Below are 22,383 nucleotides of genomic sequence, written 5' to 3' on the forward strand. Positions count from 1 at the left end.
AAAAATGACAAAAATGACAAAAATGACAAAAATGACAAAAATGACAAAAATGACAAAAATGACAAAAATGACAAAAATGACAAAAATGACAAAAATGACAAAAATGACAAAAATGACAAAAATGACAAAAATGACAAAAATGACAAAAACGACAAAAACGACAAAAATGACAAAAATAACAAAAATGACAAAAATGACAAAAATGACAAAAATGACAAAAATGACAAAAATGACAAAAATGACAAAAATGACAAAAATGACAAAAATGACAAAAATGACAAAAGTGACAAAAAATAGACAAAAATGACAAAAATGACAAAAATGACAAAAATGACAAAAATGACAAAAATGACAAAAATGACAAAAATGACAAAAATGACAAAAATGACAAAAATGACAAAAATGACAAAAATGACAAAAATGACAAAAATGACAAAAATGACAAAAATGACAAAAATGACAAAAATGACAAAAATGACAAAAATGACAAAAATGACAAAAATGACAAAAATGACAAAGATGACAAAAATGACAAAAATGACAAAAATGACAAAAATGACAAAAATGACAAAAATGACTAAAATGAAAAAAATGAAAAAAATGACAAAAATGACAAAAATGACAAAAATGACAAAAATGACAAAAATGACAAAAATGACAAAAATGACAAAAATGACAAAAATGACAAAAATGACAAAAATGACAAAAATGACAAAAATGACAAAAATGACAAAAATGACAAAAATGACAAAAATGACAAAAATGACAAAAATGACAAAAATGACAAAAATGACAAAAATGACAAAAATGATAAAATGACAAAAATGACAAAAATGACAAAAATGACAAAAATGACAAAAATGACAAAAATGACAAAAATGACAAAAATGACAAAAATGACAAAAATGACAAAAATGACAAAAATGACAAAAATGACAAAAATGACAAAAATGACAAAAATTACAAAAATGACAAAAATGACAAAAATGACAAAAATGACAAAAATGACAAAAATGACAAAAATGACAAAAATGACAAAAATGACAAAAATTACAAAAATGACAAAAATGACAAAAATGACAAAAATGACAAAAATGACAAAAATGACAAAAATGACAAAAATGACAAAAATGACAAAAATGACAAAAATGACAAAAATGACAAAAATGACAAAATGACAAAAATGACAAAAATGACAAAAATGACAAAAATGACAAAAATGACAAAAATGACAAAAATGACAAAAATGACAAAAATGACAAAAATGACAAAAATGACAAAAATGACAAAAATGACAAAAATGACAAAAATGACAAAAATGACAAAAATGACAAAAATGACAAAAATGACAAAAATGACAAAAATGACAAAAATGACAAAAATGACAAAAATGACAAAAATGACAAAAATGACAAAAATGACAAAAATGACAAAAATGACAAAAATGACAAAAATGACAAAAATGACAAAAATGACAAAAATGACAAAAATGACAAAAATGACAAAAATGACAAAAATGACAAAAATGACAAAAATGACAAAAATGACAAAAATGACAAAAATGACAAAAATGACAAAAATGACAAAAATGACAAAAATGACAAAAATGACAAAAATGACAAAAATGACAAAAATGACAAAAATGACAAAAATGACAAAAATGACAAAAATGACAAAAATGACTAAAATGACTAAATGAAAAAAATGACAAAAATGAAAAAAATGACAAAAATGACAAAAATGACAAAAATGACAAAAATGACAAAAATGACAAAAATGACAAAAATGACAAAAATGACAAAAATGATAAAAATGATAAAAATGACAAAAATGACAAAAATGACAAAAATGACAAAAATGACAAAAATGACAAAAATGACAAAAATGACAAAAATGACAAAAATGACAAAAATGACAAAAATGACAAAAATTACAAAAATTACAAAAATTACAAAAATGACAAAAATGACAAAAATGACAAAAATGACAAAAATGACAAAAATGACAAAAATGACAAAAATGACAAAAATGACAAAAATGACAAAAATGACAAAAATGACAAAAATGACAAAATGACAAAAATGACAAAAATGACAAAAATGACAAAAATGACAAAAATGACAAAAATGACAAAAATGACAAAAATGACAAAAATGACAAAAATGACAAAAATGACAAAAATGACAAAAATGACAAAAATGACAAAAATGACAAAAATGACAAAAATGACAAAAATGACAAAAATGACAAAAATGACAAAAATGACAAAAATGACAAAAATGACAAAAATGACAAAAATGACAAAAATGACAAAAATGACAAAAATGACAAAAATGACAAAAATGACAAAAATGACAAAAATGACAAAAATGACAAAAATGACAAAAATGACAAAATGACAAAAATGACAAAAATGACAAAAATGACAAAAATGACAAAAATGACAAAAACGACAAAAACGACAAAAATGACAAAAATGACAAAAATGACAAAAATGACAAAAATGACAAAAATGACAAAAATGACAAAAATGACAAAAATGACAAAAATGACAAAATGACAAATGACAAAAATGACAAAAATGACAAAAATGACAAAAATGACAAAAATGACAAAATGACAAAAATGACAAAAATGACAAAAATGACAAAAATGACAAAAATGACAAAAATGACAAAAATGACAAAAATGACAAAAATGACAAAAATGACAAAAATGACAAAAATGACAAAAATGACAAAAATGACAAAAATGACAAAAATGACAAAAATGACAAAAATGACAAAATGACAAAAATGACAAAAATGACAAAAATGACAAAAATGACAAAAATGACAAAAATGACAAAAACGACAAAAACGACAAAAATGACAAAAATAACAAAAATGACAAAAATGACAAAAATGACAAAAATGACAAAAATGACAAAAATGACAAAAATGACAGAAATGACAAAAATGACAAAAATGACAAAAATGACAAAAGTGACAAAAATGACAAAAATGACAAAAATGACAAAAATGACAAAAATGACAAAAATGACAAAAATGACAAAAATGACAAAAATGACAAAAATGACAAAAATGACAAAAATGACAAAAATGACAAAAATGACAAAAATGACAAAAATGACAAAAATGACAAAAATGACAAAAATGACAAAAATGACAAAAATGACAAAAATGACAAAAATGACAAAAATGACAAAAATGACAAAATGACAAAAATGACAAAAATGACTAAAATGAAAAAAATGAAAAAAATGACAAAAATGACAAAAATGACAAAAATGACAAAAATGACAAAAATGACAAAAATGACAAAAATGACAAAAATGACAAAAATGACAAAAATGACAAAAATGACAAAATGACAAAATGACAAAAATGACAAAAATGACAAAAATGACAAAAATGACAAAAATGACAAAAATGACAAAAATGACAAAATGACAAAAATGACAAAAATGACAAAAATGACAAAAATGACAAAAATGACAAAAATGACAAAATGACAAAAATGACAAAAATGACAAAAATGACAAAAATGACAAAAATGACAAAAATGACAAAAATGACAAAAATGACAAAAATGACAAAAATGACAAAAATGACAAAAATGACAAAAATGACAAAAATGACAAAAATGACAAAAATGACAAAAATGACAAAAATGACAAAAATGACAAAAATGACAAAAATGACAAAAATGACAAAATGACAAAAATGACAAAAATGACAAAAATGACAAAAATGACAAAAATGACAAAAATGACAAAAATGACAAAAATGACAAAAATGACAAAAATGACAAAAATGACAAAAATGACAAAAATGACAAAAATGACAAAAATGACAAAAATGACAAAAATGACAAAAATGACAAAAATGACAAAAATGACAAAAATGACAAAAATGACAAAAATGACAAAAATGACAAAAATGACAAAAATGACAAAAATGACAAAAATGACAAAAATGACAAAAATGACAAAAATGACAAAAATGACAAAAATGACAAAAATGACAAAAATGACAAAAATGACAAAAATGACAAAAATGACAAAAATGACAAAAATGACAAAAATGACAAAAATGACAAAAATGACAAAAATGACAAAAATGACAAAAATGACAAAAATGACAAAAATGACAAAAATGACAAAAATGACAAAAATGACAAAAATGACAAAAATGACAAAAATGACAAAAATGACAAAAATGACAAAAATGACAAAAATGACAAAAATGACAAAAATGACAAAAATGACAAAAATGACAAAAATGACAAAAATGACAAAAATGACAAAAATGACAAAAATGACAAAAATGACTAAAATGGCTAAAATGAAAAAAATGAAAAAAATGACAAAAATGACAAAAATGACAAAAATGACAAAAATGACAAAAATGACAAAAATGACAAAAATGACAAAAATGATAAAAATGATAAAAATGACAAAAATGACAAAAATGACAAAAATGACAAAAATGACAAAAATGACAAAAATGACAAAAATGACAAAAATGACAAAAATGACAAAAATGACAAAAATGACAAAAATTACAAAAATTACAAAAATTACAAAAATGACAAAAATGACAAAAATGACAAAAATGACAAAAATGACAAAAATGACAAAAATGACAAAAATGACAAAAATGACAAAAATGACAAAAATGACAAAAATGACAAAAATGACAAAAATGACAAAAATGACATAAATGACAAAAATGACAAAAATGACAAAAATGACAAAAATGACAAAAATGACAAAAATGACAAAAATGACAAAAATGACAAAAATGACAAAAATGACAAAAATGACAAAAATGACAAAAATGACAAAAATGACAAAAATGACAAAAATGACAAAAATGACAAAAATGACAAAAATGACAAAAATGACAAAAATGACAAAAATGACAAAAATGACAAAAATGACAAAAATGACAAAAAAGACAAAAATGACAAAAATGACAAAAATATCGAAATTGTCAAAATTGTCCAAATTGTCAAAATTGTCAAAATTGTCAAAATTGTCAAAATTGTCAAAATTGTCAAAATTGTCAAAATTGTCAAAATTGTCAAAATTGTCAAAATTGTCAAAATTGTCAAAATTGTCAAAATTTTCAAAATTTTCAAAATTGTCAAAATTGTCAAAATTGTCAAAATTGTCAAAGTTGTCAAAATTGTCAAAATTGTCAAAATTGTCAAAATTGTCAAAATTGTCAAAATTGTCAAAATTGTCAAAATTGTCAAAATTGTCAAAATTGTCAAAATTGTCAAAATTGTCAAAATTGTCAAAATTGTCAAAATTGTCAAAATTGTCAAAATTGTCAAAATTGTCAAAATTGTCAAAATTGTCAAAATTGTCAAAATTGTCAAAATTGTCAAAATTGTCAAAATTGTCAAAATTGTCAAAATTGTCAAAATTGTCAAAATTGTCAAAATTGTCAAAATTGTCAAAATTGTCAAAATTGTCAAAATTGTCAAAATTGTCAAAATTGTCAAAATTGTCAAAATTGTCAAAATTGTCAAAATTGTCAAAATTGTCAAAATTGTCAAAATTGTCAAAATTGTCAAAATTGTCAAAATTGTCAAAATTGTCAAAATTGTCAGAATTGTCAAAATTGTCAAAATTGTCAAAATTGACAAAATTGTCAAAATTTTTAAAAATTTTTAAAAATTGTCAAAATTGTCAAAATTGTCAAAATTGTCAAAATCGTCTCAAAATTGTCAAAATTGTCAAAATTGTCAAAATTGTCAAAATTGTCAAAATTGTCAAAATTGTCAAAATTGTCAAAATTGTCAAAATTGTCAAACTTGTCAAAATTGTCAAAGTTGTCAAAATTGTCAAATTTGTCAAAATTGACAAAATTGTTAGAATTGTTGAGAATTGTCAAAATTGTCAAAATTGTCAAAATTGTCAAAATTGTTAAAATTGTTAAAATTGTTAGAATTGTTGAGAATTGTTGAGAATTTCAAGAAGAGTATTAACATTTTTTCCATATTTTCCTTAAGGTCGTCCATCACCCACATCGTCATCGGCATCAGCGTAAGGATTCCATCGAAAGTCAGAAGTCCAAGAAACGGAACGTCCAGCAGCGTGATGATGGCGATAGCAGCAGTGAAGATTCGATGGATGATTCCGTCAACTGCCAGGACTTGCTCAACCGATATGCCAGTGATAATGATGACTCGAGCTTCCACGTGAGAATAACTTAAAAAAAGAAAAAGTACGATACAGAATTTTTAATTCAATTTTATTTCTTCAGGTCGCCGACGGTTCTTCGGATTCCTCAGACAGTTTCATCTCTGAAACAGAAAAGTCCGTTCAAGAGGACGAATCTTCGAAGGAAACGGAACCGAAAGCATCGAACAAGCAGCCGAAGGAGGTGCAGAATGGTCACGCTAAGCAAGAGAAGGCCAAAACCAACGGAAACGCTCTGCCGGCAGAGTCGGAACAGAAACCGGTCCAAGATAAAGAAGCGAAGTCACGAAAATCGTCGTTGAATGTCGAAAATGGAAGCGAGCAGAAAAAATCGGAAGAGAACGGAACTGTTGAGTCGGGAAAGCAGTCTAAAAACGTGCACGCCTCAAACCGATCAAAGTCGGCTGCTAGTTTAGGTTGCGATTGATTGACATTTTGATTATTTGTGATTAGTGTTACTGATTGAAGGTTTCATTTCAGATCCGGAACAATCGGTTGCAAACCAGGAACCAAAAACATCGAAGAGCTCACCGAACCTGATTCCGGTCGACGGGCAAGAAGACGTTGAAAACAAACCACAAAATCAAAATACCACAGGTAAATTTAGTCAATTTGTTGATTGTTGTAAAAGATCATCGCCAAAACTCTCTTTCCCAACAGACAAACAAACAAGCGGATCGATGAGCGAAGTCAAGAGTAACTTCCAGCAAAAACAGAAACACGCTCAACAACAATCAAGTCCGATTCAGCAGAGCCAAAATCAAAACCAACAGCAGCAGCATCACCATAATCAGCATCAACATGTCAACGGTGGAGGAAAGAAACACAAGAGACCGAGTCAGGTGCATTACTGAGCGGTTTTAACAATTTATCCTTTTTCTTGCTTCTGCATGATTGCTCTCTCTGTTAAGTTGGTAGGAGCAGTGTTAAAGATTATTATGTTTTTTCATGATATGGTTGATCCTAACAGTAAATTCTAACATCTACCCGTCTGTGGTTTTTTTTTCCTAACACTTATTGTTTACTATACTTTGTTAAATGAATATTTAATTTGTCGAATATGTGTGTGAAAAAGTTTGAAAAATAAATCTTCAAATAAATGGTTGAAGTTTTTTTTTGCAACGTCCGGAAAGAAATAATATTGATTCTTTTTTATTCAAAGCAGATTTTTCAGATTGCGGAACTGCACAACAAATTTCTTTCACTCCTAGAATTTTTTTTCGATTTAAGGTAAACGCCCCTAAGACAACGGCCTAAGGAAGCTGTTTTCATTACTTCAATATCATTGCCTTCCATGTTGGTTTAAAACTGATATTTAGTCATCGTACTATATTTCTAATATTGTTTTATGAAACTATGTAGGAAATAGATCAATCCATTACGTACTTTTGAGTCAATTTATGATTTATTTTCCTCATTCAAGTTCCTTCATTGTCGTACCAGGTACTTACTTCCGTTCTGGGTTACCAGGTGCCCAGATTTGTTTGTAAAACCAAGACTTTTGACCCTTCGTCCAGATATTGGTCAGACACAGATTTTGCCCAGATTTTTGCCGAGAGTGCCCAGATTTTACAGACTTTCAAATTTTATAACTTACTAAACAGCAGTTATGACGGGTGTGATGACGGGGAGCGAATAAAACAATGTTGATATGTTGAAAGCCAAATTAGAACTGAACTGTATTAAGCCTATTGGATGCAATACTGGGCCCTACCTCAATCGTGACTCTCAGAGAATGTGCTACAAGAGCAAAACTAATAAGATCGGGTTTTACCCATTTTACCGAAAGCTCATACACTCTTATTTCGAACATAACAACTCCTTCATCCTCAAGTACTTTGAATAATCATAAATTTGTGTTCGAAAGTTAATATAACAAATCTTGAATAACGGGTAATCGAAAGCATGATAAAGAACATGCGAGTGAAGCATTATAATTAAATTAAAAAAATCGATATTTCATTTAAGCGACAATTCAATAATAGGTAAACAAAATCTTCTCTCCTTCGCCTCTTCAATGTTCTCGTTGATCTCCTGACAGGAACTCCTTCCGGTATTGCTTCTTCAAAATTCAAATCGTTCTGGATCTGGTCCAAGTTGTTATAAACAAACGAGTCAGCCGCAAAACCGTAAAAGTCAGAACTGGAATCTGATATTTGCAGCTCCATTTCTTCATCGTCATCTCTCCTTCTTTTAGCGCAAATAGGATTTGGTAGGGCCGGTAAACTGTCGATATCTTCATTCAGAACAAAATGCAAATTTCCTTTCCTCTGCACTTTTGAAGCTGGTTTTATTTGGCGCTTGTGTGCCAATACGATCCTTCCTCAGCAATATCTGCAAAATAGTTGTTGAAAGGCGTTTTAGAAACTTCGCTGGAACCCATTTGTTAAAATCAGTTTTATTATTGTTTTTGTAGTATATGATATCTCCTTTAATCAGCTTGTCAAAACCATCGGTAACCTCAACGACAGCTTGGCTGGTTGATATGTAAGTAACCTTTCTGCTGGAAACTCTCCTTCATCCCCAACGCAAGTATTTCTGTAGTTGAACAAAAAATACGCTATTTGTTCGTCTGTATCCAATCTTTTAATATGTTTATCTAAAAGGAACTTTTTAAATACATCCTTAACCAAGCGTACCATCCTTTCAGCCTGTCCGTTGCTTTCCGGGTGGTAAGGTGGGCTCTTCATTACTAAAATCCCCTGTTGTTGAAAAAATCGTACAAAGTTATCGGAATTGAAAGGAGGACCACCATCTGTCACTAAGACATCTGGAAGTCCAAACCTAGCGAAAATAGTGATAAAAACTTTAATTGCCTTTTTATTTTCTGTGCCATTATTCATATGCTCAAACTCTATCAATTTACTAAAACTGTCAACAATGATTAAAAAAACTTTTTTATCTAAGTAGAAAAAATGTGCATGGATTCTACTGAAAGGTTTAATTGTGGGAATCCATTTTGAATATGGAGCAGGTCTTGGAACTGCATTAGTTGCGGAACAAATACGACAAAATTTAACAAAATCTTCAATGTCCTTGTTAATGTGAAACCAATAAACAGTTCTTCTAGCAAACTGTTTAAGTTTATTGATTCCCAAGTGATTCGAATATAGCGTTTTTAAACCTGTTGTTTCAAAGTGGTTGGAATCAACACGCGATCCTTAAATAATAGACATCCTTCCACAACTTCTAATTCCTGGTGAGCCGAATAAACATCTCTGAACTGTTTCTCCAATCTATCTGGCCACCCTTTTTATATGTATTGAACAATTTTTGAAGTAAAAGGATCAGTTTTAGTTTCTTTAGCTATTTCTTTGTAATTTAAGGGGAATTCAGCAGTAAAATTTAAATTTTTAACGAACTCTCGATCCAACTCTAAAGGTACAATTTGACATTCAGGGAACCACGAGCAGAAGTCTGCGTTTCCCATTTTGTTTGATGGACGATAGAAAATATCGTAATCGTAAATTGCCAATTCCAACAAGTATCTTTGTAATCTGGTTACTGAAATAGCGTTCCTTCCTTGTTTACCTAGAATTCCAATTAATGGCTTGTGGTCCGTAAAAATGGTAAACTTTTGCCCATATAAAAATTTGTGAAATTTTTTTACTGTGCTCACTATGGCTAATGCCTCAAGATGTAAGATAGGGTGGTTTTTTTTTCTGGGCAGAGTTTAATGAGAAAGAGGTAAACTTATGGGCTTTTCTTCACCTTTAATAACATGTGTTATGACCCCTCCTAATCCGTAAGAGCAGGCATCTGTGACAACCACTATTGGTTTTGAGGGATCGAAATATTCTAATAAATTGGATTGCATCAAATAATGTTTACAATCTTGAAAAACTTTCTCACAATCAGAATTCCAGTCAAAAGATGTATCTTTCTTTAATAAAGCATACAATCGATGTAATTTAGATGACATATTAGGGATAAATTTCGAATAAAACGTAATAAAGCCCAAAAAAGCTTTCAACTCAGAGACATTCTTAGGAGATTTGGCTTCCCGAATGGTTTTTACTTTTTCAGGACATGGTAACAAGCCATCTCCAGTTAGAACGTGTCCAAGATATGGCAACTGCTTTACAAAGAATTTGCATTTCTTTAAATTAACTTTAATATTGGCTATGGATAACCGTTCCAAAACCAATACAAGCATATTGTTTCAATTTTCGAAGTTATTTCCAGCTTTTAATAAATCGTCCAAATAACAACCAACAGAATCAAGACCTTGTAAAATTTAGTCCATTACTTTTTGAAACACTGAAGCAGAGGATGCAGCCCCTTGAGGCAACCTGTTGTAAGAATATTAACCTTTAATCGTGTTAAAAATCATTAATTTTCGTGAGTTTTTTGAGAGTAGAAGTTGAGTATATACCCCTGCCAAGTCAAGTGAACAAAATATTTAGAACCTGCCAGTTTCGCAAAAATGTCCTGAGCAAGAGGCAAAGGGTACGTGTTTGGAACAATGACTTAATTTATCGACACTTTATAGTCAATAACAAGTCTGATACATCTTCTTGTTATTGTTAATCCTATTTACCGAGGAAATCATAAGGCAAGACTCCTCTTCAAAATCTGAATCCGATTCTAAATCACTTTTAAGCCGTTTGAATAAACATGAACTGGAAGACTGAGGTTGCGGAGTGTCCATAAAATTAAGAGCAGTAGTTTCTCTGTTTTGATTACGATATGGTTGGTAGCGTTCCGATTTCTGACGATTTAGACGAAAACAATTATTGATTGTATGACCTCTACGTTTACAAAAGCTGCATACAAACACTGGCTTATTGCTTCTCTGCGATCTGTCCCAGCTTCTACTGCGATCCCGGAACCGAACTGAAGGCTCCCTACTATTACTCCTGCTTCGATTACGAAAATTTCTCCTTACCGGTGATCTGTCCTCACGACGACCTAACCGTGCAATTACACTCAACCTTTTATCATCACTGTTCAATCTTCGCATTTTTTCCAAAGTCTGTTCATGGCTAATCAATATCTTTTCCGCCTTAGCTGCCGTCAAGTTTTCCTCCAAAATCATCCTGCTTTTCAGCTGTTCATCGATACAACCTATTACTAACATCTGACATATGAAACGATCTTTATTGTCACCAAATTTACATTCTTCAGCTGAAGTTTTAACTGCCAAAATAAAGTCAATAGCCCTTTTATCATGCCTTTGTCTCCTTGTCCAAAATTCATTGCATGCCAAGAACTCAGGATCTTTCTTGTCATAATACTTTTTCAATTCCTCGACAATTTCAGCATATGAAAGAGTTTTAACATCCCTTCCCGGAAAAAGCGATTTAATTCGCGAATAGACATCAGTTCCGCACACAGCTAAAAACGACGTTTTATATTTAGCTGCTGGGTAATCATTATGCGTAACAATGCATTCTAATTGCTCAACATACTGGCTAAACGGAATTGAGCCCGGGATAAACTGTTCAGCAGTGGTAGCGAGAGCCATAATGAATGACAATGTAAAAAAAAATATAAATACCGGTTTTGAAAAAAAAATGTCAGAAAAAAATTTGTTGCGAAAAAAAACTGTGAATGGGCAACAGAAAATATAATAAATAAAAACGCAAATGGACGATCACAAAAATAAAAGAAAAATAAAACAGAAAAAATTAAAATCAAAATAAAACTTATGTTAAAAAATTCAATTAAAATACACTTTTCAAATAAATATATTAAAATATCACAATAAATATCACAAACCTGAGTTCACCAGCCTATCTCCAATCGAAAAAAGCGGATTTCAAATCGACCACCGCAAAACAAAAAAAAAAAACTGGTAAAATTATCCAATCGTTGACTAAAACGAACGTAGGGGAGGAGCGGGCTATATGCGCCTATTAAGCAGAACACTGATTTAATCAAATATCACATCGAATACGTGTACAAAAACTATATACACGTATGCAGGCATCTGTTTTCTATACATTGGAGTAATTTTTGTGTTAAAATTTTCTTCTGTTTCCAAGAAAACAATTTTATTATAAGTGTTGTCTAAAATTCCGAACCTCAAACCGTGCGGGCTAAATGCGCCTATTTATGTATTGAACAAAATTTCTGTTTTTTGGGCAATATTTCCGTATAATTTCATTGAAACTGCTAGAAAGTAATAATTTCCGTACGATACAGCTGAACTTTAATAAAAATCTTTGTACATTATAGTTTTATGGAATAAAACAAAAGTTAGTGTTGCCATACTATGGAGGCTGTTCCATGAGAAAAACTTTATCAAATCTGTTTTTGAATCTTCAATTCAAAGATAAAAATCATTTATTTATTCTATTTAACCTATTATTTTAGGATGGAGGCATTTTACAAACATGATGGGGGCATTCAAAAACACTCTATTATTCCACTATATAATCATTATTAAACCTCCACAAAAGCTGAAATATGTTTAATTTCTTAAGTTCATTTGAGTGAGAAACAAAAACCATCCTAGTTTTTGTTTTAAGCTTCATTACGTATAATTTTTAAAAGTCGAAATATTACATCAAAATGTATCAAAACCTTGTATGATTTTTTAAATTTTTTTGAGTTTGTAAATTCATAACATTCTTTCTTGTCTTATGTTCTGAGCGTGTCACCCTCAAAATGCATTGGTCAGATAAGCTGTCTAGTCAGCCATTTCATCAAACAGCCGCAGGGTCATTTAACCCGATAGGCCCATTTAGGAAACCTTTCCCCTCTGTCGCAATCCAATCAGCATCCAGTAGCAACAACCGCAAATGAAGCCTATTCCGGCAACTCCGACAATTTTGACCAAAATGTCGTCAACTTGCCAACACTGCCGGGCGAGATGAGATTCCAAATAACTCAGAACCTAGAGAGTCTAGAAGTGATGGCGGCCGCGCTAGTTGACCAACCTCGTGTTTTAAGTCGGAACAAAAGGACCGAACAGAATGGCGTACTTTTGTCTGAACCCCTCGTATTAGCGTGAAAAATTGTTAAAATTTCACTATTTTCACAATTCGCTGGCCAACAATGTATCCCAAACTGCAGATTGCAGATGATTCAAGATGGCTTTTGAACGGAAATCAAAAATTCACTACTACTGGATCACACTTTGATCTTTGCAGCGAAAATCCTAATTTTTATCAAAAATTGATTTTCACTAAAACATCGAACTTTTCATAGGATTACTTTGCTGCTGTTGTGATTATATCACTCCGATAATAAAATGCATGCAGGCAGCACAATATTAGACCTTATAAATTGAATCCACCCTGAAAATGTATTTTGTACCAACACACTCTCCAACAGACAGGGCTGCCATGATCCAGGATTTGTCTGTTAAATAAGATTTTATAACATTCATACAGACATTTTTCACAAATTATAATGCACAAATTTACACAGAAACTGCACATATTTAAAGATTATCAACATTTTTAATAGTACTGTATGTTTTTCTACGTACTGAGACTGATTAGTAAAACATTTTAGGAGAGGCAGAATCACGTTTGCGTTTTGTCAACATGTGTATCCTTATGCATGTGGGAACCCTGGCGAAGGATATCAAAACAAAGCAACCCCACGTTGATGCGTGCAACGCGCATTAGACTGGTTCAGCTCATTTATTCGAGTTTTTTTTTACGAGCGGTAAAAGTTTTTGCAAAAATGTTTTTTTTTTTCTGAAATTGACGCTTCGTTATTCTAAAGTTTTATTGTTGTCAAGGTTGCAAATAAGAACTCAGCTAAATGCAAGTTTTTGGGTTCAAATTTTTGGGAAATGACGTAAAGTAATTCAACTAAAATTAAACTTTTCGACTTTTTCCATTCAAACTGTAATATGTCAAAAACGACAAAACATCTTTTGTTGAAAATTAACTGAGAATTTCTAAAAATGAAGCACACATGAGTCAAGTTTTAAAACTTGTATGGTATGAATCAATTAAAGTGGAAAGTGATTTTTTGGCTCTGAAACATGCATTCATGAATTAAGGCGAATAAGAGGGATACGACGGAGGTCGGTACACCTACCCTATCATAAGAGCGATCCTGCAACCAAAACAGAAGAGAAGAGAAAAAAAAATGACAAATAAATTAAGATCGCCCATTTTCGGTTCCACTTCAGTCGTTATATTTTCGTAGACGATTATTGTGGCCTTTTGTAAAAGGAAACTCATATCGGAATCCTAGGTCCCCGCCAGGTTAATAGATAGACTTATTAGCTACTACTACTATTTTTTCTAAAATAATCTTTTAGTTCTACTCGTGTATTAGGTGTTAATCTACTAATCAAACCAGAATGCCTGCATCAGCGGAAAATGGAGCCGCAGTGCCCAAAACAGAGCTGCAAGAACTGCAACTCAAACAGCAGCAAGTGGTCGATGAGTCCCTCGGCAGTACGCGCCGAATGTTGGCGCTATGCGAAGAGAGTACTGAAGTGGGCACGCGTACCATCGTTATGCTGGATGAGCAAGGAGAGCAACTGGACCGAATCGAGGAGGGCATGGACCAGATTAACGCCGACATGCGAGAAGCAGAGAAGAATCTCAGCGGCATGGAAAAATGTTGCGGCATCTGTGTACTCCCATGCAGGAAGAGTGCATCGTTCAAGAAAGATGATGGTACATGGAAAGGTAACGACGACGGTAAAGTTGTGAACAATCAGCCACAAAGAGTTATGGACGACCGTAATGGACTAGGACCTCAAGCGGGTTACATTGGAAGAATCACCAACGATGCCCGCGAAGACGAGATGGAAGAAAACATGGGTCAGGTCAACACGATGATCGGAAACTTGAGAAACATGGCACTCGATATGGGCTCGGAACTCGAGAACCAGAACAGACAGATTGATAGAATCACTCGAAAGGGTGAATCAAACGAAACCAGGATAGCAGCCGCCAACGAGCGCACGCACACACTTCTCAAATAAGATGTTTTCGGTGGATACTGGACGAGATCTGTGCGTGCGACCAACATTCACGTTGCTTTGCTTTTTTACGACAGGTTCTGCGTCCTATGGATATGGAATGCTTACGGTGTTTTGTCAGAACAACAATTCTCAACAGTAAGATTATGATTGAAAGGATTGCAACTGCTTTGACCTTCATTTATAATAGTACTGATAAGTACGAATAAATCTCATTTTATTGATAACTGACATTGAATTTGACAAACAAAACCCAGAACGAAAATCCTTACAATGAAAAGTATGTAATCTTGTAAAATTAAACATAAATCCGCTTGTTAAAATATATATACCTACAAAAAATTATCAAGGAAGTAATAGAAAATATAATTGAAACTTCAAATGATAAGAATAGCGCATAAAAAAGAAACATCCTGAAATAAAGAAAGTTAATGGAACGTTTTTGCTGAATTGTTTTGTTTTGTTTTGTAAGTCTTATAACAACGTAAAGCCAAAAGCTAATGGTTTTTCAGCAATCCAAATTCTATTTTTTTAGATTTTCAAAAAATTAGCCCAGGAGGGCGGTGAGTGAAAAAAGTTGGAAAACCACTGCTCTACACTAAGGTTGCCAGATTGCTCGGTTTTAGGTTTGCCCGGATATTTGACACAAAATTTGACAATAGCCCGGCCCGGTTGCCCGGATTCCCGGATTTCAGTTAAAAATGCCCGGATTTTGCCCGGATTTATTCACTTTATTTACCAAAAGAAACAAAAAAACGAAATTTTTTGAACAAGTTTAATAAAAATAGCCTTGAGAAGTTTTTTTGTAAGTGTAAAATACAATTTAAAAACTGCTGATGAAAAAAAATTGTTTTCATGCTTTTTTTTCTTGATTTGTGTTGAGTAATTCCTGTATTTGGACCAAATTTGCCCGGATATTGCCCGGATTTTTGGTCGACGTTTAAGAATCAAATACCCGGATTTTGCCAGGTTTTTAGATAAAAAATAGCCCGGATTGTCCGGCCCGGGTTCTTGCTGAAAAAATTCTGGCAACCTTACTCTACACGTCAGTAACGTTTCGACGCATAACTTGTCTGTTGGAATCTGGAAAGGTGATAAAGCTAGCTTGGATAATGTTAAAAGCATTTATCTATTGACCTCGAAGATTCTCTAACTTATCTATCTCGTAAAACAAAATTTATCTCTGTGTGTACCATTTTCAGATGTAAATGGAATGGGTAATTTAACTGAAAAGAATTAATTTTTGCAATAAGGTTGGATGGAACCAAACTATTACTTGAAAAAAAAACGGGCCCTCTCGATCACTTCCATCTGTACCGCCGGAGCATCGTATCGTTGCTGTGTACCTGCAGGAACATTTACATTATTTACATTTTAGTTTTTCAATCAGCACTTTTCAGTGCTAAAATTATTTTCATTTTCTTTTATTCATATTTTCTCTTTTCTTTCCAGCATGGGGAAGTCATCGGCCGGCTCAAGGGCCGGAAGAAAACGGATTGCCGAACCTAATTCAGGTCCATCGCCCAAAACAGTTGAAATTTCCAATTAAATTCAATGTCCTTCATAACATCGGTGATGAGGAAATATTCATATTTAATTCTGATAAGAGTACTAAGAAACCTTCTTCTTCTTATACTCTTAAAAACGAAAAGGTTCCACCAATAACGGTCACGATTCCTGACTTCAATGCCTTTCGAAAAGAAATCGTCACTTCCGTCAAGGATGTGAAGATTTCTTTTCAGATCGGTCGAAGGGGAACTGCTCGTATATTGGCGGAATCTTTTAATGATTTTCAAAAATTTTTAAATTATTTGAATAATAAAAAACACCAATTTTTTACGTACGACACTAGAAGTGATCGTCCTTTTAAAGTTGTACTTCGTGGTCTCACCGGCGATCAGACACCGGATGAGATCACAACTGAATTAAATTCTTTGTTAGGTTTTTCTCCGATTCAAGTAATTCAAATGAGGAAAAGAACCAACACGAATAATATCAGTAGTGTTGGTTTTGCTCCTGAGCTTTATTTGATCCATTTTAAAAAGGATCAAGTTAATAATTTGCAAATTCTCGGAAAGGCTCGTCTTATGTTTCATTGTCGAGTCAAATTCGAACCTTTTCGAAAATCTTCAACCAATTTCCTTCAAAATATTACGCAATGTCGTCGTTGTCAAGCTTTTTGTCACGGCACTAAAAATTGTAGAATGAATGCCAGATGCATGCTTTGCGGCTCATTCGATCATGAAAAATCTAAATGCCTTTTTGGTGGTGATAAGCCACAAACAGAATTTTTCAAGTGTGCAAATTGCGCAGGTAATCATTCCTCGAATTCGCTAGACTGTCCCATCAGGGCAAAAATTATTGCTTCTAGGAAAAATCCCAAAGTTTCCAGAAAAGTTTCTTCTCCTCCTTCCTCTTTTTCGTCTTCACACGTCGGGCCGGCAAACGCCGCAATTCTGCGCCCCAGACTTGTTGTTTATCGTTCTCAGAGGTGGTTGAAAATGGGTTTCCCTCTTCAGGTTTACTTACTTTTTTTTTTTTTAAAGTAGCGGCCCACCACACTCCCCCACACCAAAAGGCTCAATTGAGCCCCCTGGTAATGGACGCTACTGTTCTCAGCATGTCTGGCAGCAATGAATAATAAAAGTTAACGCGAGCAAATTTTAATCATGCTGAGAACACAAAATTGTTTAATGTCGTGCGAGGAAATGTATTATTTAACTAAATTGACAACAATATGAATCTCAATGGAAAATAATTTCCTTTGAAGAGATTCATTATACTATATTTACTATTACACTAATTATATTTACTAATTTTATCAAGTTATGTTCAATAATTTAATAAGATAAAAATACAAACTACAATTTTTTAAAGAATAATAATATTAGAAATTAACGCTACAAATATGCAAAAGGTAAGCAAAACACGTACTTACTTACTTAATGATCCCGCGCCGATCCTCCGGTGCATAGGGCCGTGGTAAAAGATCTCCACTGTTGACGATCCGGAGCCAGCGTCTTCACCTGGTCCCAGTCAAGATTCTCGTCGACAGTTCGGATTTCAGCGGCTAGGCTTCGCCGCCACGAGTTTCTGGGCCTGCCTCTTCTTCGATGACCTTCTGGATTCCAATCTAGCGCCTCTCTGCAAATCTCGTTTTCATCTTTTCGCAGCGTGTGCCCAATCTATCTCCACTTACGTTCCCGAATCTCGATTTCCAGCGCCCTTTGATGACACCGGCGATGCAGTTCCTCATTCGAGATCCAGTTGCCAGGCCACCAAGCGCGGATGATATTCCGCAGGCAGCGGTTTACAAGTACTTGCAGTTTTCGCGTCGTCACCGCATATGTGCACCAAGTTTCGCACCCGTACAGCAATACGGATTTGACGTTTGAGTTGAAGATTCGGATTTTAATTCGTAGAGAGATCTGGCGTGACCGCCAGATGTTTCGGAGACTCGCAAACGCAAATCGGGCCTTTCTGATCCGGGTTTCGAGGTCTTTCCTGGTACCACCATCAGGCGTTATCTGGCTACAAAGATACTGGAAGCACTCAACTTTCTCAACTTGTTGCCCAGCTACCATGAAACTGGAGGGATTTCCTGTGTTGATCTCCATTGACTTGGTCTTTCCGACATTGACTTTGAGACATGCTGCCTTGAAACTTTCGGTGAGGTCGTCGAGTTTGCTCTGCATATCCGGTTGCGTTTGGGCGAGCAAAACAATATCGTCAGCCAAGTCAAGGTCGTTCAGATGCTCCATCGTTGAAGGATTCCACGGCAAGCTTGTTGCCGTCGGAGTGTAGCGTCGATTTTCTCCTGGATCCTGTTCAGGATCACTTTGCAGAGTACTTTGAGGGTTGTACAGATCAACGTTATGCCTCGCCAGTTACCGCACTCTGTCAGGTCTCCTTTCTTCGGGACCTTAACGAGGATACCCTGCATCCAGTCGGCCGGGAATGTTGCAGTATCCCAGATGTCAGCGAAAAGACGGTGCAACATTAGTGCTGACAGGGCAGGGTCGGCTTTCAGCATTTCAGCAGGGATGCAATCGATCCCAGGTGCTTTGTTGGATATGATTGTTTTTGTTTTTGATTGCCGCTTCTATTTCAGCTAGCGAGGGCGCTTCCGAGTTGACGCCATTTATGCGACTTACTGTTGGCGCTTCGAGCTGCGAGTTTTGTTGGCCATCGCTATTCGTGACTCGGAAGAGTTGTTCGAAGTGCTCAGTCCATCGTTTGAGCTGATCTGTTCGATCGGTCAATAACTGACCTGCTCGGTCTTTCAGCGGCATTCTTGCATTAGTCCTTGCACCACTGAGGCGGCGAGAAATGTCATAAAGTAATCGGATATCTCCATTGGCGGCGGCTCTTTCCCCCTCTTCGGCTAGGGAGTTTGTCCAGGCTCTCTTGTCTCGTCTACAAGCTCGTTTAACTGCCTTTTCCAGCTCCGCATATCGTAAGCGGGCGGCTGCTTTGGCTGACCCGGTACATGCCTGCTCAATTCCGACTTTCGCCTTTCTCCGATCATCGACCATCCTCCAAGTTTCATCCGACATCCATTCACTTCTTCTTCCACAAACTTTACCGAGAGTACCATGGCTCGTCGTGATAAAAACATTCTTGATTCCACACCACTGTTCTTCGACTGTTCCGTCAGTCGGCAATTCCGAGGCTCGGGATTCTAGCTGTTCAACGTATGCCCTTTTCACCTCTGGATTCTCCAACCGGCGGACGTCGTATCGACACCCGACTTTCTCCTCGCGCCGTTGGACACGCGCAACTCTCAGTCGTATCTCACCAAGGACGAGGTGATGGTCAGATGCAATGTCTGCGCTTCGTTTGTTGCGGACATCAAGAAGGCTCCTTCTCCATTTTCGACTGATGCAGATGTGGTCAATTTGATTTTCTGTTCGGCCATCTCGGGATACCCAAGTGACCTTATGTGCTGGTCGATGGGGGAAGAGCGATCCACCGAGCACCATGTTGTTGTTGCCACAAAATTCTACAAACAGCTCTCCGTTTTCGCTCATCTGTCCTAGGCCATGGCGCCCCATGATGCGCTCAAGATCTTGATTGTCGGAGCCAATCTTTGCGTTGAAGTCGCCCAAATGGATTTGAATGTCACCCTTCGGAATTCTCTCTACCACGCTGTTCAATTGACTGTAAAACTGCTCTTTCTCCTGCAAATCGGCAACGTCAGTTGGCGCATAACACTGGACCATTGTAAGGTTTCTAACCCGTGTTCTGAATCTGGCTACGATTATTCTTTCGTTTATCGGTTCCCATCTAATGAGGGCCACGTAGGCCTGCGGGCTTAACAGGAAACCAACTCCTCGTTCCCAAGTAGCATGTTCTCCTCGTATGCCAGAGTAAAGCAGGACTTGCCCGGACTGTGTCTTGTGTTCTCCAGTGTTAGGCCAACGGACTTCGCTCAGTCCCAGAATTTCAAGCTTGAGGCGGCTAGCTTCTCTAGCAAGTTGAGCCAGCTTGCCTTGTTGAGCAAGGGTTAAAACATTCCAAATTCCAATTCGTGTCCGTGTTTTCATGCTAAAAATCGTCGCCAAAGTTCCAGATCGGTCATTTCTTTCAGATTCCGTAACGAGTTTATGAATTGGGAGCAGTTGGTTGTTAGCCTAAAGTCCCTATCCCGCGATGGGGCTGCCATCTTGGACTTAGCTGGCGGGAGCCGCATTTCATAAATTCAGCCGCTTGCTGCAAGACAGACGCTGTTTGAGCCGCCCCTGACCTGGGGAACAGACGCGTGCGGCCACCTTCTCTGTCTGCATGCGACCAAAGCATCCACCGGGGTTGGGTACCCGATCTCCGCTTAGGTTACTCGCACCCCAGCCGGCACCGCGGGGAGGTAGAGATAGGAGTTGTGAATAAGAGGTGATATGACCACTATGAGGTCTCGTGTTGCACATTATCCACCGTTTACCAGCCAGGGTGCAGATCAAATGAAACAAATGAATAAATAGGTTGATGGTTTCTTCTGGTAGGCCACGGAACAAATTCAAAATCCAATATTTAGATTCTGACACATATTGGTTGTAAGGCAACACTGCCTTATAGAAGTATTTTTCCTTCCTTCCCAGTATTGGTAAGACGTTATCAGGAAACTCAATGTTTAGTAGTAAACAAAGCTCATGGCATGCTGAAAAGCCTTCTGCTAGTATTCGTCACATGACGGCACCCAGAAGAACTGTCAGACTCAGTTTGCCATTTGTCGCCGTCGTTGATGCAAAACCGCGGGACCATTCAAAAGTTCCCGTCAGCAAATGAAAAACTCACCAAGAGCGGCAGAACAGAGAGAAAAGCCCGAATGCGCACGCATTTTCCTCTCCCGACGACCGACGACGGGCGTATGGCGTGCGGCGGGTTGTAAAAAAGCATGCCTTTTCTCAGCAGAGGTACTTCCATGCTTTTTCCCACAGTCTCTGGCAGTCAGTCTTCGGGAAATTCGATCCGACTTCGTAGGCCTGGAAAATTGGGCTCCGGTCGCTTTGTGTTGTGTGTTTCGACCGATTTTGGGTTTCCTAAAGGAAAATTTTCCACCGAGATTGAGTGTCTGTTTTTTCCTCGAAGTTGGGGTTCAAAGTGCTGAAATCGATTGGCTGGGTTTGGAAATCATTGTTTGGAAACTTGTTGAGGTTTAAGGTTACATCGAATAAGATTTCCGGGGGCCGTATGGGAAAAACTAAATCAATTACTTCAACTTTTTCATCGACGACGACAGCTCTCCCTATCGTATGAGATCGCAACTTTTTGGTCATTTCCGACCGAGGATTGATTACATTTGTGTTGACTGTGTGTTGTTACTCAACGATTCGCGTTTGGTGTCGCAGTGTGGGTGAGTCCATTTCTTACTTTTTTTTTTCGTTTTACTAACTCGTATTGTTTATTATCTTTCGGCGAATTCTGAGTGCCTTCCGCCTACTACGAGTTGGCGTGTTCAGCCTACTGCTAGGAATACATTTTCAATCATTTAACTTGCAATTACGGCTACAGGTCTTCATTATTAAAGTGTTATTAATCGTAAAAGCCTGGCAGAAAAAAATTGGATGACTTTTGCGGAGGCGGTAAAAGCTATCCGGAAAAGGACATCCGAAAGAAAATAAATATTTCAGATTCGTTGACAGACTGCTGTCAGGGATAATTTGAAGTTGTCTCCAGTTGAGTATAGTAAATTCGTCATTGTGAAATAGATACCTACTTATAGAAAATGAAAATACTTACAGAGAATTAATATGTTTTAAAGTGTGCTCTAATA

The 22,383-nt window shown here is 34.9% G+C and overlaps 2 protein-coding genes across 2 annotated transcripts; both read left to right on the forward strand.

The window, feature by feature from the left end:
• The first annotated feature begins 6,003 nt into the window (after positions 1-6,003).
• Positions 6,004-7,314, forward strand: LOC129756033 (splicing factor 3B subunit 4-like). The gene is made up of 4 exons (XM_055752787.1): positions 6,004-6,213; positions 6,279-6,630; positions 6,695-6,811; positions 6,875-7,314. Exons 1-4 carry the CDS (start codon positions 6,142-6,144, stop codon positions 7,066-7,068), a joined length of 735 nt encoding a protein of 244 aa, XP_055608762.1. The 5' UTR covers positions 6,004-6,141; the 3' UTR covers positions 7,069-7,314.
• Positions 7,315-14,367: 7,053 nt separating this feature from the next.
• On the forward strand, positions 14,368-15,434 carry LOC129755963 (synaptosomal-associated protein 25-like). Its single transcript, XM_055752684.1, has 2 exons — positions 14,368-14,385; positions 14,459-15,434. Exon 2 carries the CDS (start codon positions 14,484-14,486, stop codon positions 15,114-15,116), a length of 633 nt encoding a protein of 210 aa, XP_055608659.1. The 5' UTR covers positions 14,368-14,385; positions 14,459-14,483; the 3' UTR covers positions 15,117-15,434.
• The last annotated feature ends 6,949 nt before the right edge of the window (positions 15,435-22,383 follow it).

This window comes from Uranotaenia lowii, chromosome 3 (assembly GCF_029784155.1).
Source record: "Uranotaenia lowii strain MFRU-FL chromosome 3, ASM2978415v1, whole genome shotgun sequence".
Classification (NCBI taxonomy): domain Eukaryota; kingdom Metazoa; phylum Arthropoda; class Insecta; order Diptera; family Culicidae; genus Uranotaenia; species Uranotaenia lowii.

What these genes read in the sequence shown, in the direction of transcription:
- LOC129756033 (XM_055752787.1), top strand. Translation starts at nt 6,142, where the DNA reads ATGGATGATTCCGTCAACTGCCAGGACTTGCTCAACCGATATGCCAGT. An exon ending in ATGATGACTCGAGCTTCCAC is followed by an intron (nt 6,214 to 6,278) that starts GTGAGAATAACT and finishes TTATTTCTTCAG; the next exon opens with GTCGCCGACGGTTCTTCGGA. An exon ending in AAAGTCGGCTGCTAGTTTAG is followed by an intron (nt 6,631 to 6,694) that starts GTTGCGATTGAT and finishes GTTTCATTTCAG; the next exon opens with ATCCGGAACAATCGGTTGCA.
- LOC129755963 (XM_055752684.1), top strand. Translation starts at nt 14,484, where the DNA reads ATGCCTGCATCAGCGGAAAATGGAGCCGCAGTGCCCAAAACAGAGCTG.